The sequence below is a fragment of the Stylophora pistillata genome, chromosome 10, assembly GCF_964205215.1.
Source record: "Stylophora pistillata chromosome 10, jaStyPist1.2, whole genome shotgun sequence".
Lineage (NCBI taxonomy): Eukaryota > Metazoa > Cnidaria > Anthozoa > Scleractinia > Pocilloporidae > Stylophora > Stylophora pistillata.
In genome coordinates this window covers 4,904,548-4,917,580 of record NC_142528.1, presented here as the reverse complement: position 1 = coordinate 4,917,580, position 13,033 = coordinate 4,904,548, and the positions used below count along the sequence as shown (strand labels likewise).

The window sequence follows — 13,033 nt, the reverse complement described above, 5'->3', positions numbered from 1 at the left end:
ATGGATGCACACGGGAGGTTTGCTAAGCACTCAAGAAGCTAGAGTCGCTCTCGGCTATCGCCTCGAGCGACTCTTACGCTTCTTTCGTGCTTAGCAACCTCCCGCGTGCATCCATAACTCAATAGTGTACGCTATGGTGTTTACCATTTGTTAATTTTAGCTCAATTGTCTTACTTTAACGATTAAGATCGGCAAGAAGAGGAACGAGATTGGTAATGTAGAAATTATTATTAATCTATTGGCAGAATTAGAAGCATACTTGAAAAGATATCTTATGAGAAAATATCCTTAAAAGATTGTTATATAACAACAGAATAAACAGAAAATTTGGAGAAGAAAGGGGCGCTCGCGAAAGGGGCACTCGCGAATACCGCCCCCAGAAATACTACGTGGTCTTATCTAATTTAAAATTCAGTTCGGAGATGAAAAGGCATAAGCTGTTTACACTCAGGGTCACCTTTAAGAAAGAGGTGTTAAGGGTACGTGTTAAATTAAAATTCAAGAAATTTTCCTGGATCGTGAGTTTGGCATAGAGTTTGTTCCAAAAAACGAGTCTGAGAATAGTCAAAAGTATAAGTAGGAATTTCCAGGAATTCCTGTACGAGGTTAACCTTTACCAGATAGATTTACTCTCTTTCTTAACTAGCAAATTGACATAATTAAAAACATAGCTTACCACAAAATACTGCAACAAGTTCTAATCACCATAGAAACTATACGCCTGCTTCTTTGCCAAATTCACAACCACAATAAGAAAAAGGTAAAAGAAATTGTACTTAGATGAGACCGCCAAACGGAATAAGAAGTAATCAGCCTGATTACTATAATTTTTGCGTCGAATGGCTTAAAATAATATAATATTTCCATTCCTTTCCCATCACCACTATAAGGAAACCCTTAAAAAATTTCAGATTAAACATGGCCCTATTTTTATTGTTTAACAATATAAGATTTTGCCACAAAAAGACGAACCCACTGCGCCCTGCTTCACGTACAATTCGCGTGCGTTTAATGAAATAGCTGCTGTGGCGATTTCACGTTTTGCAGTGTTAGTCAAAGAGAAAGAAAAAGGAATTCACTGCACTTTGCTTTGCATTCAAAATCACAAAATCAGAGGAATATCAAGGGATAGTGATTCATGATCTAGTTCGCACTATATATAAAAACGCTTTAAGGGTCGTCTTGAATTGCTATTGGCCGGCGATGAAATGACCGGCTCCGAATTCTATCATGCCAGATATGAAAATATCATGAAAACTGTATTTACCTCTCCTCAGCATGAAATATTAAGACTGGACATTTTACCCATTCCAAAGTCTGGGCATTTCCTTCAGAACAGATAAACAGCCCGTTGCTCGCGCCTAGGTAATTATCTTGGGTCTACATCATCGAAATGAGTATCAAAAAAGTCAAAACACGCTCTTTATCAACCGTCTTCATTTAATTTAGAAATGACCATAAAAAAGAGTCTGAAGAGAGGCTGTAGGTGTGGAATTGGACGAAAGAACAAAGGGCCGGGCCGGAGAACCAAATGCAAGTCACAAGTCATGTCGATCGAGACGGTCTCGGCAATTCCGTGTTTGGCGGGTGGTGTAGGATACACCGAAGTCTGCGGATGCTTCGACTGCATGTGGAAACATTGTTCAAGCTCGAGCTGATTCGAGAAAAACCCCTAAAGGAAAGAAGCGAAAATTCATGAAAAGTCAAAATGCGGAGGTGGATGGTGGACCCCGGAGGAACATTGAAACCCTTTGTCAGGTCGTTTGCTAGGACGTGCTGCAAAGCCAGGGACTTTCCCTTAATTCTAAAACTTTGCATGATTTTTATGATTTTGTGGCTAAGTCTCCTGCTATTATGCAAAAAGATATACATCGGCGAAACAGGCAGAAGACTAGGTGACCGATTCCGAGAACACCTTCGAGACGTGGAAAGGATTGACAAGGACACATCGAAACCAGTCGCTAGACATTTTAATTTACCTAATCATTCTAAACAACATATGGCAATCTGCGGTCTTTCCTTGACGTAGGTGGCACGGAAAGCCGTAAAAATCTTGAACAAAAGCTCATCTTTCAAACCGGCAGTCTAAATCCCACAGGGATCAACGAACGCTTTTCATTCCACTAATTTATTCATGTTTTTCTCGTTGCCATGCTCCCACCAATAACGTAGCTCCATTTTCTGTCTTTAAAAGCACACACAACCCACAATTCCTCTATTCGCTCCGACGAAGGGCTAACGCTCGAAGCGTCAGCTTTTGTAATCATTACGGTGGCCAATTTACCATTTCAACTTTGTTGATAAATCCAAATTATCCTGCTATTATGGACTTGTCTCTAAATATAGCTGCGAAGTCCACAGCCCACTTAGCGGCTAAAATAGTGCACCTTAGAGGCATCGATTCACACTGTATCAATTCACACAGAAATTACCAAGGAAATACAGCTTTGTGTGAATATTGAGTGATACATTTTGTAGGACGATTTTTGTTCTTTTGTATCTTGCTATTATAACAAAAGGTCTACGCAGCGCTTTATGTTTATGTTGCAAAAGGTATAACTAATCGTATGCGAACTCGTTCATCTTGGATTGCTTCACGGCCGATAAGTACAACTCGTTGCATATTTAATTGACCAAAATAGTTTTCTGAATTACTCGTATATTAATGATAGTTCTGCAATCTCTCACTGACGGCACTATCTCTTTTACTTGTTGTAAAAGTGTGTTATCAAAGAAATAAACACGTGAAAAAGGCAATTTGTGTGTAACAAAAAAATATAATAACTAGAAAGAACAGGTAACCTGCTAGAGGAAGACTAAGAAGAGAGTCTGCATTACTTCAATTGCTACCATTTGAACCACATACAAACATACATATACTTTATTTATGCTCGAAATTTACAGAGTAGCTGTAGAGCTAATACCTTCGAGAAAATAAGCTAAAATAAAATAAAATATGCTATATTACAATTCCAATATTATTAATAAACTATGTACAACATTATGCATGCAGAGGGAAATATACCTAGGCTTGTAGATCTACTGTGGAAAAACTTCACATCTGAGGATCTCCAGCTTGAGTTTCAGAAAATTTAATGCTTTTTAAGTGTCTGGGAGAGTTCCATATTTTGCTAGCTCAGTACGAGAAAGAGTGCAGACCGTAAGTCGCTGCTTTTAGGTTGGGAAGAGCCAGGATATGACTTCTGCGCAAATTATAGGATGAAGACCGTACGGTAAACACATCTTTAAAATAACCTGGATAATTTGTAAAGAACAGACTCTTATATAAAATGATCATGAGGTTCTGGAGGCGTCTAATGAATAGGGATTTTAAGTTAACTTTGCTTCGTATAGTGTCATATGGAGAGCTGTAGTCCTGTAGTATAAACCTAAGAATGCGCTTATTTAGACTATCTACTTTGTCGGCATGGCGCGTACCACAGAAATGCCAAACAGAAGAACAGTAGTAAAAATGTGGCAAAATAAAAGCTTCGTAAAGCTTCAATAGCGTCTCATTATTGATAAGTTTCCGAAATCTAAGCATTACGTTTAATTTATTATTTGTTCTCTTACAGATAACTGGTACGTGATTATCAAAAGAGAGCCTATTATCTATTGTCATCTCAAATATATCTATTGGGTTATTTAATGGGAAACAAAAATTGTGCTCAGTTTTTCCCAGGATTAATATTTTGAATTGACAACTAAGTAGTGGATAACCTTTTTTTGTTCAGCTTTTTGTTTAGCAGGTTTTCTAGGATCGCTTGAGCCCTTAAGTGGTATTTACGGCCTATTCCGGAATAAGAATTCAGTATGTTTCTAAGGAAAATTCATTTTACGGCATTTTTACACTTATGAGATGACAAACTGATCCTTAAGTAAGGTCTAACGATATAATTTTGAAAGTAACGTCATTTTAATTCAACGCTCGCAGAAACTAAAGTGTTAATCTTTTCAGTTTTTTTACACTAGAAGACCAATTGCACACAGGGTAGTGAAAAGTAGTTCTTTGTTTTCTCAAATATCTACTCTCTCGCCATATTGTCTCCCAAGTCCTTCCAATCAGTTACTTGCATGTTTGCGTTAAGCTTGCCATTCTGCCTTCTGCCTTTGGAGACTGACAAGCTGTTGAACAATTTTGTTTGATCTTACATCTTTATCAACAACTCATGAACACGGAATGCATAGCTATGTGTACTTCTATTTCGATCAGTTGCATAACCTTGTATAGCTGTGCATCTGACTCCGTTTCGTTGTTTATGTAGTCTTAACACACTAAGCCGAAGTACTCTAATTTATTCATCATATACCAAGGAGAATAAAAGCGTGTAATTCAGCATTTTTTTATATTTTCCTTCATAACGCAAACGTTATGAGTCATGTTTGCGAAATAACGAACAAGGCTAAAGAAGCCAATTCGAACATTGAAGTTACGAAATAATCAATATCTCCTGGAGATTTTGAGTATTTAGGTATTTCAAAACCTCCTTTAAAAACTGATTCTGTGTCTATTCGTATATAGCTGTGTGTAGCCGTGTATACTGAGCTGTATATACAGTCCTGTATAGCCTTGTCTAGCTGTGAATGGCTGTGTAGAGCTGTGAAGAACTATGTATAGCTGTATATGCTTTGCATGGTGTATGGCTGTGTATAGCTGTGTATTGCAGCGTATATTTGTGTATAGCTATGTGTAGCTGTGTATTGCTGTGTATAACCCTGTATAGCTGTTTATATCCCTGCATAGCAGTGTATAACTGTATTTATTAAAAACTAGATCATTGGATAATGCAATTCAAGACTTTTTATTGGCTTAGCCATTATAGTATATCAGCCAATATACCATAATCTACAAATATGGCAAGCGTACGTGTCAGATTAAAATTAAAAGGGAGCTAAAAATTGAATAAAATCTAATTTAATTTAACGTTTTTAATAAAACAATTGTTCCACTCGTGCTTGTTGGATATGAGATGATTATAGCCAACTCGGCGCTACGCGCCTCGTTGGCTATCTATCATCTCATATCCAACGCGCGCTCGTGGAATAATTGTTAAATAGCCCTGTTTAGCTGCGTATAGCTCTGGATAGTTGTGTATAGTCATAGATAGCCGTGTATAGCCGTGTATAGCTGTGTAAAGTCCTGTATAGCTGTGAATGGCAGTGTATAGCTAAGTATTGAACTGTATAGCTGTGTATAGCTCTGTATAGCTATGTATAGAACCCTGTATACCAGTGTAGAGCCCTATATAGCCGTGTATGGCTGTCTATAGCCCTGTATGGCTATGTACAGCCCTGCATAGCTGTGTATAGCTGTATATAGCCCTGTATAGCTTTGTATAGCTCTTTATAGCTGTGTATAGCCAAATATAGCGGTGTATAGCCGTGTATAGTTATGTATAGTGCTGTATATGTCGAACATCAATTTTTCAGCATATCGGGACCTAAACGATCCATTAAGATCACCAATCACTTCACGTGCACCTCCGCCAATGTAATCTATTGCATAACTTGCACTTATTGCAAAAAGATATACATCGGCGAAACAGGCAGAAGACTAGGTGACCGATTCCGAGAACACCTTCGAGACGTGGAAAGGAATGACAAGGACACATCGAAACCAGTCGCTAGACATTTTAATTTACCTAATCATTCTAAGCAACATATGGCAACCTGCGGTCTTTCCTTACACTTAGGTAGCACGGAAAACCGTAAAACTCTTGAACAAAAGCTCATCTTTCAAACCGGCAATCTAAATCCCACAGCGATCAACGAACGCTTTTCATTCTACTAATTTATTCGTGTTTCTCTTGTTGCCATGTTCCCACCAATAACGTAGCTCCATTTTCTGCCTTTAAAAGCACACACAACCCATAATTCCTCTATTCGCGCCGAGGAAGGGCTAACGCTCGAAACGTCAGCTTTTGTAATCGTTACGGTGGCCAATTTACCATTTCAACTTTGTTGATATATCCAAATTATATAGTGCTGTATAGCTGTGTAGTATAGTTGTGAATAGCTGTGTATAGCTGTGTATAGCTGTGAATGGCTGTGTATAGCTGTGTACAGTCCTGTATAGCTGTATATCAGTAGTTGTGTATAGCTCTGTATAGCTGTGAATGGCTGTTTATAGTTGTGAAAGGCTGTGTATAGCTTTGTATAGCTGTGTATAGCCCTGTATAACTGTGTATAGCCTCGTATAGCTGTGTATAGCCCTGTATAGCTGTGTAGAGCTGTATAGAGCTACGTATAGCTGTGTATAGCTGTGTATTGCTGTGTATTGATGTGTATAGCTGTGTATGGCTGTTTATTGCAGGGTCATGATATTTGTGTATAGCTATGTATAGCAGTGTATAGCTCTGTGTTGCACTGTATAGCTGTGTATCATCCCTTTAGAGCTGTGTATAGCTGTATGGCTGTGTATACCTGTGTATTGCAGCATATATTTGTGCATAGCTATTTATAGCTATGTATAGCTGTGTATTGCAGTGTATAGCTGTGTATATAGCCCTATATAACAGTGTATGGCCGCGTATAGCTGTGTATGACCCTATATGGTTATAGCCATACATAGCTGTATTTTGCCGTGTATAGCTCTGTATAGGTGTAGGTAGCTGTTTATAGTCCTATATAGCTGTATATAGCCCTATAGGGCTGTATATATAGCCATGTATAGCTTTGTATAGCCCTATATTTAACAATTATTCGCCGAAGGCGAGGTGAACATCGTCCAATAATCCCCGAGACGAAGTTAAGGGGATTATTCGACAATATTCTCCGAACCTGAGGCGAATAGTTGTTTTAGTATAATTTCAGAGCTGAACAACAGAGAAATTTCTAAAATCATAACATTTTAGTAACATTTCATTAACATTTTTTTTTAAAACTTTATTTTAACATTTTATATAAACCACGTGGAGCGGTTTATATAGCGTCATATAAGGAACCGCTCGACCAATCAGATTGCTGGAAACTCTTTTCCCAGCTCTGAAATTATACTAAAGCTGTATATAGCCATGTATAGCCCTATATTTAACAATTATTCGCCAAAGGCGAGGTGAATATCGTCGAATAATCCCCGAGACGAAGTCGAGGGGATTATTCGACAATATTCACCGAACCTGAGGCGAATAATTGTTTTGGTATAATTTCAGAGCTGAACAACAGAGAAATCTCTAAAATCATAACATTTTAGCAACATTTATTAACATGTTAGTTGAACATTTTATATGAACCGCGCGGAGCGGTTTATATAGCGTCATATAAGGAACCGCTCGACCAATCAGATTTCTGGAAACACTTTGCTCAGCTCTGAAATTATACTAAAGCTGTATAGTAGCCTTATAGAACCCTAGATAGCTGTATATAGCCCTATGAAGCTTTATATAACCCTTTCTTAAAAATTGGATCATTCTTCTTACAAAATAAAGTCGAGATTTGTCTAATATCTTGGGGGCGTTTTTTTTAATAAAACAATTATTCCACTCGCACTTGTTGGATACGAGATGATTAAAGCCAACTCGGCGCTATAAGCGCTATACGCCTCGTTGGCTATCTATCATCTTATATCCAACGCGTGCTCGTGAAATTATTGTTAAATATAGTTGTGTAGAGGTGTGTATAGCCGTGTATAGCTGCATATAGCCCTGTATGTTGTATATGTACTGTCAGGACATCTTATGTATGTAAAGTATAGGGCATTATATGCATTGGGACATAATAATTCCCCATACATGAGCTACTTGTGTCTTCAAACCGCTGGGTCATATTTTGGTGATAGGCTACATGACATATCTATCAAACTGTTGGTGACTGTTGGTATCTTTGGTGATCTTTGGTATTATGCTGGGACAATAGCTGTCTATGACAACTCTCAATTCACGAAAATGCCTCTACCAGCAAGAATTGGTCGGTCCCATGAGGTGGGTAAACGTTTTTTGCCTTATTGATAGGTTATTCGTATTTAAAAAGCGACGAGATCACATCTTAATCGTTCATTTAATGTTCAAAGTAGCACTTCGCACTCGATTCTATTGCATGTATCGTAAACCCATCGACTGAGAAAGAGAAAATGAAAATGCAATCGATTAGTTCAATGTCCGACGATAATGTGTACATGCATGAAGACACAAACACAGTTGTACAGTTTGTACATTTTGTACATTTGTCAGGAGTATGTATGGTACAATAAAAAAATTTAAGTGTATCGAGTGGAAACTCAAACTCCAAGGCTTTGCAATCGTCTGCTTCAACCACTGAGTTACAGGAAACTGAGCTCGTAACAGCGAGTCAGGCCATACTAAGCACTCTGTTCCATTGTGTTCTGCAAAATCAATTGCATATGCAGGAGAATCAGCATTAGTTGTAGAGAGTTATGTACTTATTTGTAGTAAGAAAGATGAAGGATTTTGAACTTGGTAACAGAATAAAGAGAGAAATTGACTGTCAATTATGACTCTCAGGAGTGACTGAGACAGAATCTCTCCTTTCAATATCAATACCTTACCAAGCAGACAAGTTGTAAGGAAAAGAAAAATATCAATTCTGAGATTACTAGTTGATTCAATACAAAGCTTACATCATGAGAATTGTATGACAGACAATAAGGACAATGAATTACTAGTGAGATCCTGGGATTAAAAAAGTTAAGCTACACCGTTATGTTTTAGTTTGTGAGATAGCTGTGCACATTGTAATTTTTGTTTATACAGAACCCAATAGAACCCATGCAGGTTGACATAGCACCAGAGAGTGACCATCCTCCTTTAGAAGACAATTTCACCATCGAGTCTGCAACTTTGGTAGGAAAACCTTTGTATCTATTGTCTAAAATAATGTGTACTTGAGTTTTTGGAAACATAATTATTAGCAGGCCTGAATCTTAATCACTCAAATTGTATGAGCTATTATTGGTCACCTCTTATTTGTCCAGCTTTTTATAATAAAGATTATGGTAAGGAATCTTCACTGTATCTTTTGCTGCAAAGCGGAGTCAGAACATTTTTTGGCAGTTTCTTTACTAAACTGTAAATTATGTTTTTTTTTTTTTTCTTCAATTGCATATAATCCCTATTTAACAGAAAATCTGTATTAAGTAATCACTTTGCAACTCCAACTCCCCTTTAATTTTGAGCACTGCTCAATACAGGACTGGTGCAACTCTATAATTTTCCAAAATTTGGATCTTCCATTGCTGTATAAGCTATATCTCTGACTGATTTATTCCTTTCCTTGGTTGTATCCACATGTTCTACTAGCTGAACTCTATTCTCAATTGAGCATGAAATAATTAATTATGTTCCAGGACCTTGATGTGTATGCATCAAATTATACCAGCCTGACAAAGTTAAACAGGTTAATGTTTGTTGCAAAACATTGTCCATCCCTAGAGGTTGATGCTTTAAGGTAAAGTGAAACTTCATTGTTACAGTATGTGTGGTAGAGTACATATCAGTTGATTGTTGTAAATGAGGGGATTACTGACCAGTAGGTCCCAATAGGACATCCAAGATGGCTGAACTAAACTCTTCTCCAGTCCTTTTGGGGCCTACTAGTCACTAGTCCCCCCAGTGGAAAATTAGAAAGAAATTCAGAAAGAGAAATTGGAAAGAGCATAACAGAACAAACAGAAGAAACAGCTCCACCACAACTTCTTCCCATAGGTTTTTTTTTAGTGGAACAAGCTCCTTTATTGCAAGTTAGTGACTGCTATAATATTGTGTCTAGTCTTTGTTGAAAGAATTTAAAGGAGCAGCATGGTGTATAAGTATTCCTATGACTTTTCAAGATCGTTTGATGTAGAAAGAGTGAGGAAACATTTAGCCACTCATACCCTAATGTTAAACTTTTACTCAATGTTGATATCTTTAGAATAGCCCTCAGTTATGTCAAACAAACATTCAATGTCCAGCTTTACCAGGAGATTGTGATAAGAATGACAGAGGCATGGTAAGTTACCTGTACATGTAGGTTAAAAATTATTATCATAATGAAATTATACCTTTTTGGAGTCAATTACCTAGTACATTTCCATCAAATTGTACCTAAATGAAAACAAAAGAGAGAGAGGAAAATGATACTTGTAAATAATTTTTTGGTGTTGTTACTTATGTACAAATATTTAAAATTACACTGTGTTCAAGGTAATAATGAGATGAAGGATTGATCACAGGGAAACAGTTTCTCAAAGTACAGTTCTACTAAAATGTGCATGTAAAAACTTGTTAGCTGGAAGCACAATTCATGTTAAATCTTTCAGTGGGGAGTCTGAAGCATGGCTTTAATTGTTTTGGCCCATCCAAAAGTTGGGTTTTGTTACATTGTAAAAGAACTGATTTATTTTATATTCTTATTTAAGTAATATATGATGTAAGTGATTTCCAGGTATCAGCTTCTAAAACAATCTTTATCAATATTGCAGTAACCGCAGTGAATTAGAATGTCCTGCTGTTGATGCCACCTGGGTTGAAACTACAAGTAAAAAAGCTGCCCTTAAGGTAATTTATTATTTCTAAAAGAAAACTAAAATCCATATCCACCTTTAAGGGGGCAGCGTTTAACCTACGACCATTCAGTTAGTGTTTTGAGTACTATTCAAAAGCACATTGTAGGCATAACACCATACCAGTGTCAATGGGAAGTACATCTTTAAAATATGAAAATATTTTCTCTTTAAATGCTGGTCTTTTTTTTTTCTTTTTTTTTTTTTTGCAGCTTGAGAAGCTTGATACAGACCTGAAAAATTATAAAAGTAACTCAATCAAAGAGAGCATCAGGTAAAAGTCAGTTAATGGTGATTGATGATGGGAACTTAAATTTAGCAATTTCACCCTTCAAACAAATTATTATCATCAGCTGGTTATTTAAGCACTTAGTACAGGGTTATCTACCCACATTTAATAAACAAAAGTTTCCACGCTTAGCTTTTCTTTTTTTTCGGGCAACTTAGACTGATTTTGGCTCGTACAGAAAGCTGCGTAAGCACCAGTTGCTCGACATACCTGCATGGCCCATGCGATGAAATAGCTTCATGGGATTGGAAAAGTTTCAGTTACAGCAAATTATACAAAAAATCTAGAAAGATTTAAGCTTACATCTAATCTAATGTTTAAAGTGACATATCAATGCATAAAGTTAAACATGATTCTTCTACATTATATGTGTTGGGTGTTAAGCAGGCTTTGGAGATGAAACAAATTATTTTTACAAATGGCCTGCTTTAATTTCTATTTAGATTAAGACATTATTTTCTTATTTATTAGAAATAATGAAGTTTTTTTACATTATATTTCAACATGTACATAACTTAAGCACGAAGGTGCGCACTATATAAGGAAGTCTTCCCTGGGAAGACCTGGGCTCATTTGTCACTCACCATTGACGTGTGCGGGTCAAATTTAAATGCTTGTAGACGAACAAAAGGAGCTAATAAGATATCTATTTTTTACTTTCACAAGCATGGTGGCATGAGGTAACGTGCGAACCACCTACTTTGATCTCAAATTTACCGCCACAAATAAAGACAGTTTCCACTGGAGAAAGGAAATACAAATCTCAAAAATTCTTGTATTGTGACGAAGACAAAACAATTTTGAGGAATGCGCCCGCTGTTCACTGCTTTGGCATAGCTGTAGCTCAAGCTGACTTCACTCTAAGAGTTCTACATCACACGACGGTTGATTGACAAATGGTCCAAGTGGGACCTAAGGCTCCTTTTATAGCGCCTTCATGTTTAATGAAAACCTTAAGTCTAACTGCTTCAGTTTGTACACTGTGTGTGTACTTTTGTATGTTGTACTTACTATATATTTCTTTCATTTGGTAGACGAGGACATGATGATTTAGGGGATCATTACTTTGAGTGTGGAGATCTAAAGTTAGTTTTGTTTTTGCATGTTTACTCACAGCAGCCCTTATAAATTTTTCTTGCATTCATTTCTGTGTCCTTCTTTACAATTTGCTTCCTTTAGACTATCATTTAGCTTCAAGAAATGGGAATTCACAAATAAAACAATTTGTAACTTAAAATTGGTAATGCTACTGACACCTTACATTTATATACATGACATACTGAAGCTGTTACAGGCAGTTCACACAAAGATATTTTCTCTTGAATATTTTTCGATTTTTTTTTTATCAGTTATAGTGCTTAACTGTGAATCTTTGTGCTGTTAATATCTTTATTATATTATATAGCAATGCATTAAAGTGTTACTCAAGAGCCAGGGACTACTGCACGACAGCAAAACATGTCGTTAACATGTGTGTTAATGTCATCAAGGTAGACTTTGCCACATACTTTTTGCTATGAACATTAGTCCTTCATCCCTCTTCAGCTTGTGTAGGTCATGGTGGTGTGCCAGTACTTGAAGCACACACTCAGGGAAAGAGACAGAATTTTAATGACAAAAGAAATATTTTTCTCTGAGAAAATCAAAGCAACAAATAAAGTGATTGAATGATCTTTTAATTAACAATTAGAGCAGGCCAGGGAAAGAACTAAAAGTGTCCTTGATGGGTTCTTTTCTCTATCAAAGTTAGGAGAGCATAGAATCAGTAAATGTGCACTGTTCAGCATTGCAAGATTTTTTCCTGACTGTCTTGCACATATTAAGGGTTTGTTGTTTTTCTTTGGTTTGAACTATGTTTAGTGTTTCCTCCTGTTTCAGATCATAATAGTCCTGGTATATCTGAGTCAAAGGAAAATGAAACTAGCATAACTTTTTTGAAAAAGTCAAAACCAAGGAAAACTTTGAACCACAAAATTATATACTTTACATTATTGTATTAAAAGCTGAATTGGTGCATTTGCAGGAAATGCTTTTGTTAGCGAAAGTATGCAATGTGGGTTGTCTTCGCCCACACTATTAATATTTTTCTCCTCTATCTTTCCTGGTCTTAGGTCAGTATTCACTTGGGTAACTGGTCACATGTGCTGAATTATGTAAACAAGGCTGAGAACACTTCAGAACTAGCTGAGGTAAGATAATGTTAATAAAAAAAAACCTGTGTAAGAAAACAATTTTACAAACTGTTG

General features: G+C 36.7%; 1 protein-coding gene and 1 long non-coding RNA gene across 2 annotated transcripts in view; one reads left to right on the top strand and one right to left on the bottom strand.

The window, feature by feature from the left end:
* The first annotated feature begins 7,767 nt into the window (after positions 1 to 7,767).
* LOC111333250 (COP9 signalosome complex subunit 1) overlaps positions 7,768 to 13,033 on the top strand; it is a 12,991-nt gene continuing 7,725 nt past the window's right edge. Inside the window, exons 1-9 of the mRNA XM_088736253.1 lie at positions 7,768 to 7,919; positions 8,709 to 8,798; positions 9,302 to 9,402; positions 9,868 to 9,945; positions 10,418 to 10,493; positions 10,711 to 10,772; positions 11,822 to 11,872; positions 12,193 to 12,277; positions 12,899 to 12,976. Of these exons, the coding sequence (XP_088592379.1) occupies positions 7,884 to 7,919; positions 8,709 to 8,798; positions 9,302 to 9,402; positions 9,868 to 9,945; positions 10,418 to 10,493; positions 10,711 to 10,772; positions 11,822 to 11,872; positions 12,193 to 12,277; positions 12,899 to 12,976 (657 nt within the window). The 5' untranslated portion in view covers positions 7,768 to 7,883. The remainder of the gene's footprint in view (positions 7,920 to 8,708; positions 8,799 to 9,301; positions 9,403 to 9,867; positions 9,946 to 10,417; positions 10,494 to 10,710; positions 10,773 to 11,821; positions 11,873 to 12,192; positions 12,278 to 12,898; positions 12,977 to 13,033) is intronic.
* On the bottom strand, positions 7,977 to 10,819 carry LOC148721493 (uncharacterized). Its single transcript, XR_015992546.1, has 3 exons — positions 10,536 to 10,819; positions 9,998 to 10,040; positions 7,977 to 8,320 (listed from the first exon to the last, which is right to left on the bottom strand). It is a non-coding gene; the product is annotated as an uncharacterized LOC148721493 (long non-coding RNA).